At 36.6% G+C, this 12,247-nt stretch overlaps 1 protein-coding gene across 1 annotated transcript; it reads right to left on the reverse strand.

The window, feature by feature from the left end:
• Positions 1 to 4,808: 4,808 nt before the first annotated feature.
• Positions 4,809 to 11,769, reverse strand: LOC309890766 (cyclin-dependent kinase-like 5; the record flags this gene model as incomplete). The annotated part of the gene is made up of 4 exons (XM_082785173.1): positions 4,809 to 4,868; positions 6,051 to 6,171; positions 9,112 to 9,248; positions 11,724 to 11,769. Coding segments are annotated over 4 exons (364 nt in total), but the record flags the coding sequence as incomplete, so codon positions are not given.
• Between the last annotated feature and the right edge of the window lie 478 nt (positions 11,770 to 12,247).

Genomic DNA, 12,247 nt, shown 5'->3' on the forward strand with positions numbered 1-12,247 from the left:
CATTGATCTTAACTACTACAGTCTCACTGCATTCCATTTTCTCATGTGGTCAAGCAGCTATGTGTTATTCTTGGCAAAAAATGGGGCAATCTCTCCCAAACTACAAAAGGCAGGACTCTACCAAAGACCAGAAAAACGGCTTTATTTCTGCATTTAGGTCACTCCACAAGTGTCAGCTTCCCATCTGCTTTAGCATTGTACTGATAACAAGGCTCTCAGTGAATTAGGATCAGAAAGCAAGTCCAAATTAACTTCCTCCTCCACATCATTCTATTAAGAATCAAAAAACTGTCAACTTATTTTCAGTTGTATCAAAACTCAACTTCTGTCTTAACATATAACAATTAACAAGATCAACAGTGAGAAGAGTGCATATACTGAAAAATCCAGTAGTAAGTTGAATTTTGTTTTCGTTTTCCTCCATTTATAAGAAGTGAGCTGAGCAGCACAGTTACAACGTTACTAGATTCTTCATGTAGAAGTACTCTAGGGCAGCTGACAGCACTGTTTTTGGTAAAGTATCAAGCATCTTACTGTTTTTCCAACAATTAATAATAAGGTAAGAGGTCAGACAGATCTCAACAGCAAGTCTCTGCTGTTGAAATTGACTTCAAACTGGAACAAACTTTTGGGACTGAAATGCAGAACCAACGTTTTTTAAATGCTTCCTTACTGGGATGTAGCACTAAAACTTGGTCAAAAACTCACTTCAGTGAAACCACTAGGAGTCCTTCCATTACTGCATGAGCGATGAAAAAAGAATAAAAAGTACAAAGTTTTGCAGAGGTTAAAGCATAATTTCATTTTCAGAATCAATAAGTGCTACTTAAATGCAACAGTCATTTTTCTTTATTCCTGAGTTCTTATGCAGAAGCTGCCAAAAGTGATTTTCCCACACAACTATGCTTGTAAGGCTGTCATTTATTTATTGATTGATTTTTAGTATTCTGAAAGTGTATCTCACTTGGCAGCATTACTGAAGGACTCCAGCCCCACCTGCTCCCCATGGGTACACTAATTTACTCCAAATTGGAGTAAAGGTTTGGGTACAGAGACTATTTTATTGGACTAGTGGCTTGAGAAAACAATAAATTTGTTTTTGACGTAGGTTACAGCTGTTAATTCTAAGATACCTCTCCCTTCAAGAGTTAGTAAATGGAAAGGACTGTACAATGATGAAAAGGTATTTCAAAGTCACCTCAAAATAAGAATAATTCTCATCCGTTCTCACAGTGCTGCTGAACATTACTGATGCTGCTAGAGAAAAAACTTCAAAGGATTTTTTTTTTTTAATTACTTAAAACTAACAACTTTTGGGTAAATTTCTAAACATTGCTATATTTAGAACTGCTTAGGCAGCCCTCTTTCTGTTTCAAATTACATGGCCCATCTGATTAATCTGGTCAGTGAAAAATCTTTGATTTGTGCTTTTAAAAACGAGAAGGAAAATTACCAAGAGCCATCCTGAGGAAATGGGACAGCCAAAACTGGGAAGCCTCAGCCTGAATGATGGGAGAAAGATAAAAGGGCGACAGGATACAAATGATCACATCACAGCAGCCCATGTGGTAGTGTACAGCACCAGCCCACTAGCACCAGAGCATCAGCAAGTCAGTGGCATCTAGATATTGTCAGGCGTGTAAGAAACCACTTTATGGATGCACTACTGCTCTGACTGTATATCACCATGCTGAAAGATGATGGGCAGAATTGATAGTTCAAGAAAGCATAAAACCTTTCTAACAGGACAATTGCTACTTTCCTGTTGTGGCAGAGCTAGCTTACTGTCCCTACCTCCACACTGTGCTGAGGTATTGGGTACAATTTTTGACACAAAACATAAGAGAAGGTAATTAGGCAGAAGACTAGACCAAATTCTGAACAGCAAGAAGAAACAGATCAGAACATGAACATGGAAAGTGATTTGGGTGAGAGCAACTATGAAAGCAACAGAGCTTGTATCCCAATGCAAGGAAGGCAAACAACGAAAATAAAAATGAGATTTCAAGAAAGGACTTTAAACAACTCTGAGGAGAGGAGGGTAGATGTCAAGGTAAAAGGTGTGAGGGAAAAAGGAGTTCAGAAGACTGGCAGTTTCTTACAGAGAAATAAGGCACATTAAGTTAGACAATGTAAAGAATTCTAACATTAAAGGAATAGAATAATTCAGTTGGAAGGGACCTTCAAAGATTATCTAAGTCCAACCTCCTAATGACATGCAAGGACTTAAATAGGTGCCTAGGAACAGTAAGGAACATGAATTACTGAGATCTTCAAGAATAAGCTAAGCAAAACCTGTTAGGAATGACATAAACAGGCTTAATCATTTCTCTGAGTAGGTGGAAGAACTAGAGAATTTCTTGAGGTCTTTTCCAGCCCTGTTTCATGATTTCTGTGCTCATGTATCATACAGAAATTAAGCCATTTTTAAAACAAGTAATTCTGAAGCCCTGGTGTTGAAACAGCAAGCATACTAAACAGAATGCCTACCAATTTCTAACAAGTCAGATGCATCTGCTGTAATCGGCATTTTGTGCTGTTCTCTTTCCCATTTCCATTGGCAGAAATGACACCCACACAACATGTGTCCAGGCAAGCACCACATTCAACCCCATTTTTCCTGGTACGATATGTACAGAACATGGCACAAGGATTACGAAGAACTATCTTGTTATTTTTTATTATTATTTTTTCTAGTCAAATTGTTCTGTCCACTGGGCTATTCCCGAACACCCAATTACTGCAATGTCTGCATTGGGATTGATGCACAGACCTTTTACTTGCATTTGTTGCTGTCACATGAGGAATGTGGCACTGTATGTGACAAGTACTTGCGTTCCAAGAAATGAAGCTAGGTAGGCAGGTAACATATGTTAAATCATGTTAGAAGGCAAACTCTTACATCCCAATCTGTATGTGTGCAAGGAACATTCTTGTGGATAATATCTCTCTGACAGTAATAATCTTTGATTTTTACAGTAATAACTTAAGCTATTAACAGGAATGTCAATTAGCAACACGGCTAAAAATTAGAATCGATCCCAAATTTTAAGTATTGCTTAGAATTTGAAATGAAGTCCAAGACTATAAGCAAAATCCAGACTAATCCATGCGAACAACAACAACAGAAGTTCCTCCAATTTTCTTCCTTACGGCTCTGCTGAGCACCAGAAGGACTTTTGGGTTGCATTTCTTTTCCAACAGCAGGAGAATCTGCCTTGAGGGTATGACATGAGCAAGCCTATGGACAAGACAGATTGTCTCCACTGACAGAATTCACATTACCTCTATCTGGTGAGAAAACTGCTGTCCATAACATGATTGTACAGCTTGTTTGGCTTTCCATTTTTCTGCAGTGCGAAGCACAAAGGCTGCTGACACACATTCTGGTGCACAAGGACTGCTTAGCTGATGGCACGTGCCAGCTTGAGTGGCGAACCTCGCTCTCAGGAGGACAAAGATGCAGGAAGGAAGGGAGCACTACCATGGGATGCTCCTCCTCATGACACGATTTGTCCTGACTGGAGCACACACTAGTCAAGGGCAAGTGCTGTCTGTCGACTGGATGTGAAGCTCTGCAAGAGGCAGCAATTGTTTCCCCCAGACAACCAAAGCTGAAGCCACGGGGGCAACGGGCACGCCACCAGCCCCTGCCACCCGCCAGAGCACCGGCAACCCTGGGGGACTCGAAGGGCCTAAGCTGGCAGGAGAGGGCGGCTGCGTAGGGGCCGGCAGTAGGTCCCTGGCCAGAGAGAGGGCCAAGGCACCGCAGGCACCGCCAACAGCACCACTGTGTGCTGTCAGATGCCCTCAGTTCAAAGAACTCATGTGGACCAAATATTCTAAGGCTTTTCCTGGAACGCTTGCTGGTGCTGAATGCTTAGGCAAAAATACCCCTAGGATTGAAAGAAATAAGCAATGCTGCAAAAGACAAATGCCTTTTCTGTGTTCCTAAGAACCTACTGCAATTTATTATTTTTTTTTCAGTGGTTCCTCTTTTCATTCAAAATCGCAGAGGTTTGAAACGACAGCTTTCAAAGTGCTCTCATGAAAAGTGCCCTTGGGTAGCAGCAAGGAATTGAATTTTATTTCACCAAGCCAAACTGTAAGCTTTTTAGAGGGAACAATATTTTATTCTGTGTTTATGTAGCATTTAGAATAAAAATAGAGATTGTTGGAACAGTGTATATGCCACCCTGCTGTCTTCTGGGGATTACTCACATGGGCAAAGTTTGTCTTGTACTTGGGTGCTGATTCTTCAAAGACTTAAAGCTGACTATTGATAAGTCAGGAAATACGAAAGTTAACAGTACCAGTACCACTCTGACTCTATCCTTCAGCCATTAATCATATGTTGACACGATTCTTTGATTAATACAACTATAAAAATTGATCTGTAACTGTATACCTAACAGTCCATGAAAGCCAGTGGTTTAAAAAGTATGTAAGAATATATTTTGTCTTTAAAAAACAAGAACCATCTTTTCTTTTAATATGCAGGCCAGATAAATCTATAGTTTTGCTAGCCTTCTCATCAGTTTATCATCTGTGCTGTTCTTTCTTAAGTGCCAGTACCAGTGCTAGTAAAAACCCTATCAAATAAGGCAGAGACAAGTGCAGCATTTCCATTGATATGGCAACACGGTATTTCAAAGGAAGCGAATTAAGCCTATAGATTTTTCAAATTAAAGTAATTTCCACAAACCTCAGTAACGACCACTAAAAGGGTTTTAAACACTAAGGCAAGAAAATCCACTGCAAGAGATTTGCCTTGAAAAGGTAAAAAGAAATCCATCTATTGAACTTACCAAAGTCACACAACTTCAGAACATCATTGTGACTTATTAAGAGATTCTCTGGTTTGATATCTAGAGCATCAAATAACAAAGAAAAAAAAGACAGCTGTTAATTTCTCCTAGTTTTGAACTTTGCCAACAATATTATTTAATAATAATGTATTTCAAGATACTCTTGCAATCATAAACAACGCATTACAAGCTACAGCAATTCTATCTGTGAACAAGCTGAAATCATTTTCTGCCATGTGAAGTCTCTTAAAGTGTTTCCCTACAAAATATTGAAAGGTAAAAGCTGCTTACAGATATTCCTGGAGAGCAAAACAACATGTAGAATATTGCATATTGTAAAACAATACAAAAAATGTCATTGAATTACTCAATCACTAAGCTGTTGTTAATCACTAAGCTGTTGTGTCGTGTTCAACATTTTCAGTTACAATACCCTTCTTAAGCATTTCTTGCCGTTTCTTTAGAGAAAGTGTGTTCTCTGGTTTTAAGTCTGTCTCTTATTCCTATCTACATGTCATAGTATCTGTGTATGTTATACTTGTTCAAAGTGTATTTTACAAAATATTTCAGACTCTTGCCTACATTTTGATCTGTCTTGAATACAAGAAGTAAACTGCATGAGAACTGTAATTTATTGGAAACATTAATTAGAAAGAAAAGTTGTTCCTTCAAAGCCACAAAGCAAAATACAAATGAATTAAATAAACTATATAAAGCTAGACATTATCATACATCAAAATATGGACTGGAAGTGCTTGAAGTTTAGGAGAGAAAGTAAATATACATAGCCTAAGTCACAGGAGCTGGGAGGAACTGCCTTAAGCAGAAGTAAAGCACAGGGGAGTAAGCCTTAAGTTCTGGGTTAATTTTCTACTACCATTCCATTATCAGATTCAGAAGTGAAATGACTGAGTGCCAGAAAATGTTTAAAAATTCCTTTTCCTTTGGCAATGTTTGTACTTCAGTTTTACTTCGTTGTGCATTTAATATAACCTTTACTCATACACCAAAGATACCGGACAGCAAGCTTTTTAAATAGATGGACTTAGTTTTAAAGTAATATGAAGTCAGGTGGCAGGCTTAAAACTCAGCCAAAATTTAGAGATTTTCTCTCTGTTGTTGACATAGAGGAATTGCTTATGTTTATGTTAAATGCAAATTACTTCAAGCTATAATCTCTTTCTTGGTACAAAGTAAATTTCAATCAGGGGCTTATTTCCACGTGGTGAGCTACACACTTACCTCTATGAACAATATCATTCTTATGACACCAATGAATTGCTTTAATTAGCTGGTAGATATAGCTTTTCACTTTTTCTGGTGGAACTCCATTTGGCATTTCTTCTAGCAATTCAAGCATATTCTAAAAGTTTAAAAGACATTATTTCAAGAAGTTATATTGTAGTAGCTAGAACACAACTCATTTTCAGCCATCTGACAACAACATACACCACTGACTCTGACTATGAAAAAAATTATAGCTTAACACTCAGGGAGTGTATTCTAATGATAAGCATAGATAAGCTGTTTTCATTCTACAGAAAGCATTTGTGAAAACAATAAGCCTTGAAGGTGAACCACAAATGTACCACAAGTCTTTAAAAAGCTGTCATCAAACCAATTACCCTAAAGCTTCTAAATAGTCATTTACATACAGAAAGTTGCTTGAATAGAAATACCAGGTCACTGTGGCTGTATGAAAAATTAGTAAAACAGAGCATTTTCTAAATATTAATAAGCTATTTCTATGGCTTTCACATAGCAGAACTATGATTAATCACAAGCCATGCCTGTATGTGAATGGGCACATAAAAGCAACCTAAAGCTACAAAATATCGCTAATGAGGTAACACAAAAATGCCTCACAGGGGCATAAACAATAACCTATAACATATCCTATAGTTATTTATCAGCTATATTGACCCTAGACATCTTTGCATTACAGTAACTATGCCCATACTATTTCACAGATACACCAATGCAAAAATTAAACTGTTTATGATAGTAAGCTTCCCCTTTGAAAAATGACATTCAGATTTCCATTGTATTAGCAAATGTCTCCAATTTTGTACAATTAGAAGTACAATGGAATTTGTACTCTAAATCCTAGTTGAATGAATAATGGGCATCAGCAGCCCACTTGAAGACAGGATAGAGTGTTATTTAGTGAAAACTGAAACGGAAATAAGTATTTTGGCTATATTGCCTTACACAATTCATTTTATTATGAATTTGAGCATTTGTACAAATTTTTCATTTAAAATAAGTTTACCTTAGCTTTGATAAACATTTTCTTTAGCTGTATAAGAAAATGTGATGTTTCCCTTGCAATATATTTTAATAACACGCGTAGAAGAGAAAACAAGTGGGAGACTATTAATATTTGAAAACATTTCTGAATTTTACAGTCTGTGAATAAATACTGCAACTTAGGTGCTGTGTGCAACACTTCATAGCTCAGAAAAGGAATTTTCTGTTAAGGGACCATATTCATTTGTCATATTCTTGTCCACACAGAGACCTATAGTTCTGGACAAGTTATGTTAAAAAGTCAGTGTTACAAATATGAATGAAAATAGTAACAACAACACAGCAAGACATAATCCTATATGAAGACATTAACTAAGGGTAATGGATAAAGAAGATTAGACTAAATGTGAATGTAAGTAATCTGGATTAGAGTATTGCAGCGCTAAGATTCCCTAAAGAACACATGCTGTTCATCACCAGTTAAAACAAGTACTAGCATATTGTACCATGTTTTATTTAATTCCTTCTACTCTTTCTCATTTGAAAATACAGAAATCATCCTGGTCTTTAGATTGGTTTTATAGACATCTATAAGAACCAGTGGAAACTACTCAACACATCTGAAAATGTGAAACATTCATGGAAAGTGAAGTTTAACTGTAAGTAAAGATGGTCATTCATATAGAAACAATTTTAGAACAAAAATGGCATTAGACATGTAATGTCTATCTTTAACATTGTTTGAAATATGCTATTGTTAGAGAAATTGAATGTCTTTTACTGATGCTTGTCTTCCAACCCACTACTAGGGTGAGCTTCGCTAATTCAACTATAATAGAAGATTAAATATATGTTCTGCTTGGTGTGTGTTCAAAGACATTACACAAATCTGGAACAATCACAAGGAATATGAGTGGAACAAGTCAAGCTTCAGACATTACTGATAAGAAAGATCCACCACATTCGGAGTTGCTAACCTGGTGAAAAACAAAAATGACTTCTGCCAAGCCATGGCCTAAAATAGGTCACCTCACATTATGCAATGAAGTTATACCACATAGTAAATTGCAAACTGAGGTAAATGAGACACTATTTAGGGTGGGGAACCTTTACACAAGAAATAACTGACTGAAAAGGACTAGCACCTAGCTGTACCGCAACATCACATTGGCAGGGATTGGCAGGAAATTTTCATTAAATGAAAATTTCAATCAAGGGAACAGTATCTTGTGAAAGCTACATATATTTAAGCTTGCATTTAGTTTTACTGTATCCAAATACCATCTAATTATTTCCATGAAGAAATCCTAAATGGTTAGGATACACAGGTAAGGTCTACCATCATCACAAAGTTTGCAAAAAATAATGGAGAACCAATCTCTTCTAGGTTGTTTCTCCCTAGAAACAGGGCAGAATGTTTGGCAATAGTAGGCCAATCTAAGAAAGTTTTGGAATTGCTTCAAATGAGGTCAGGATTGGAAATAATGACAGTGATCTTTGCCAAATACCTCTAAGCAACGATTAATAGTGGACTTGTTAGAGAAACATTCAAACAAAAATCCTATTTTTATCAGGCAGGGATCGAGAAAGCTGCAACAAATTCCAAGGTCAAAAATCTATGATCTTGTTCTGAAAGACTATGTTAAAAATTCATTACACACATAACATATGACAGCTAATCTACTTTACAATTAAAAATGAAGTATTTGGATGGAAAATTTTCTTCAAATTATATGTATTCCAGTGTACAAAATTTTAACGTTTGTTCATGTATGGAAAAACTGTTGTGGTTTTTGTTTGTTTGTTTGTTTGTTTGTTTTTAAGACCAACACATGATGTAAAAACAGTAACAGAGTTATCAGTGCCATTTTTCTCACAGTAAAGTGCCATTTTTCTCACAGTAATTACAACAATTCAGATTGTATTACAGTTTTTCTGCTGTTCCTCTTCATAGATTGTAAGTGTTTCATTTTTAAATGTGTAAATAATTTTAAAGACTTTTCCATTAAGCTGATGATTTAAGTGTGGCAAGGATAGTATAAACTCAACTCACTTTTTCCACATATTCAAATACTAGGTATAATTTTCCTCTTCTTCTGAAGGCTTCTTTCAGCTCCACTATGTTCTCCTGTTTCAAAGTGCGAAGCATTTTAAGCTCTCGTAAAGTGGTTTCTTTGACTTCTTCATTTTCTAGAATGAAAAAGTGACAAAGTAAAATGTATTTAAAAACTCAGTAAGAAGCGTTATGAATCTTTATTTTGAATCCCTGCTTAAAAAGAGAGGTAGCTGATGGCTGTGCATTCATTACGTAACCTTCACAGTCTTCCCTTCATTACCATCGTGGCTTCCAGTGGCAGAAAATGTTGCTTCATAAGAAGCAATAATTTGCATTTTTATCTTTTCATTATGAAGACCACTAATAGACTTCCAAAAATATGCATGTATCTGTACAGACATCCTCCACCCCACATATAATTATCACATGCACGAAGAACTGACAAAGTTACGTTCTCACCAGAAGCACTAGAATGCAAACATAGACCTTTTTTGTTCAAAACCCAGCAATTTGATTCTAAAGTAATTTAAAAACATGACAAATTAAGGCAGAAGCACAGATTTGTAAGTCCTTTAAGTTTCCACATATGGCTTTTAAATGAAATTCAGAAAAGCAGATCAATGTAGTGGCCTGGCCACAGAGGGCAGTAAAGCCAATACTGATTCAATGAAGCCTTGAATCTGTGATTCTAAGTCAAGATACTCAACTATTGTTTTGACAATTTAGTTGTCTGAAGGTTGTTTAAAAAAACAAAAACAAAAAAACAACGGTGTTTTACTGAAGCTTTGTAGAGTGCTTATTGACGAACAAGCACTTTGCTGAGTTTAGTGACTGAACTGGCTGGGTTCCAGAGGATAGTACCAATGAACCATCAAATAAAACGGAGTATATTAGAATCTATTAATTCAGCAACTTTGCCCATGCACATGTAGAAGACAGGTTCTCAATCTCTTAGTATTGTTATCCACAACCATTGAATGGTGTATGACTGCATGAAATCAAAACTAAATCCCTCTGGCAGGTCATGTACCACAAAGACACAGAAATAAGAGAAAAGGAAGAGAAACTGCTTTTCAAAGCAAGCAAAAAGTAAAAACAGGTCTGTAGAAGAGAGAGAAAAGCACAGGTCATATGAATGCATACAATCATCATCAGTAGATGAAAAAATATTGAAGAGTAGCAGGAGAAGAGAGAAAAATAAAATACTAGCACCACAAATGTTTTGATTAAAAATATACAATTTAAACCCATCTAAATCATTTCATTTTGAAACTGAGTGCTCAGTGTTGGCTTGCGTCAGCCCGATTACATAATTTCTTCTAAAACTAGACACACTCTTTCCAGCTCATTTAGCATGCACATGTCAAGCAGCAAAAATTCAGCAAAACAAAAATGGCAATAGAGACAATTACAGTACATTCAGATTTGTAATGAAGCACCATATTAAAAAGACAGATGTGAAATGGCCTGAATCAAATCTATCAAAAGAACTTCTGTTGTATTTCCAGAAACTTGTAAACAACTAGCTACAACTCCGAAAAGCAGTCATCAGTCATGTAAACTGCTATTACGTAATTCTCATGGAAAGCCAAAACTAAAGGCAAGGATGCATTTTTTGTTTTTGTTTTTTGGTGTACTGTCTAACATCATAATCCTGTTTGGGGCTTAATACTGAGCCTCATTGTCTTTGATGTGTACTCTACAGTTGACACAAAGTAGAAAATGTGATTCTGAAGTAATCTCATGACCTGGTCAAGATGGCCACCACAACTAAATGATCTACTTTCTTTAACAGGGATTTAAAACAGATTTCTTAATAGCAGAAGATTCATCAGCTACACCCTTCAAGCATCTGGCAAAATTACCCGCGCTGTGAGAGTTTGTATTGCAGGAAATGACAGACACCAATCTGAATTTGCTGTGTCTAACCGACTTTGAAAATTACAGTCCTTGTAACCAACCACACCTCCATCCACAATTCCATTACAATACCAAAAAATGGAAGTTTGCTAAAATAAAACGGCTGCTATTTCTTTAAACCACATCATTAGACTGTTGAGCTGTCTGCTAAAGCCTCGGTGCACGGCTGATTATAGCTACATCACCTCTGACTGGGATTACTCCTTTTATTACTTTACACTCAGCTTCTCTTTCTGTTTGTGCTAGGCCAGAAGGGATTAGGGCTAACTTTTGATGCGTGCAAGGTAGCTCTCAGCAGCTGATTGCCAGTTTTGCCTATGACAGCATACTGGGCTTCACTGTCATGAACATGTGCAGGCCCAAAAGCCAGTCTTGTTTCCAAGAAAGGAAGGTAGTTAGGATGACAGAATGGTTGGGGTTGGAAGGGACCTTACAGATCATCTAATTCCAGCCCCCTGCCATGGGCAGGGACACCTCCCACTAAACCAGGTTGCCCAAAGTTTTCTGGTTTGAGTGTATAATACAGTCCCTAGGCAGGTATAAAGGATCAAGTGCCTTGAATATTCACAGAGTTAATAAATCATGATCATTTAAAATCACGTCTTGCTATATTAGACTTCTTATTTGAACTGGAGAGATATTAACAAGGTAATTATTGACATGAAAGATTACACAGCAGAAAAGGTTACCTTCACTGTCTTTGAATTTCTTGATTGCCACAATCTCATGTGTCTCCTGTAAAGCAAAAGCGAACAAAATGAAATGAGCAAGATTTGTTTTTTTTTTTTTGTTGTTTTTGTTTTTTTTTTTTTTTTCCCTGTTGGTTTCATCCTGCTCCCCAAGCATCAGAGGAAAAAAGAATAAAAAAGCATCCAGAGAAATTTGACAATGCCAACCAAAATGAATAAAAACTTGGTAAACATCTCAGCGATCAGGCTAAATGAAATACAAAAACCCATGTACGGACACATCACAATTAGGAACCCCAGCATGAAAAATAAAGTTAAATATCCAAAATTAATCTTTAAATACCTTGTACCAGGTACAAGGTATTACATTTTCAGTGGTTCTTCCTGTGATTCTTGCTGCTTAATTATTCTGAAAGTCAAACAATCTTTTATCTGACCAAAGTATGAGTACGTGTGCTTGTCCTTGTGAACTGAAATGAAAATAATATATGAGGACATGACTAAGGTTTACAATGAGACCTGAA

The sequence above is a fragment of the Aythya marila genome, assembly GCF_965140915.1.
Source record: "Aythya marila genome assembly, contig: HAP1_HAP1_SCAFFOLD_983, whole genome shotgun sequence".
Classification (NCBI taxonomy): Eukaryota; Metazoa; Chordata; class Aves; order Anseriformes; family Anatidae; genus Aythya; species Aythya marila.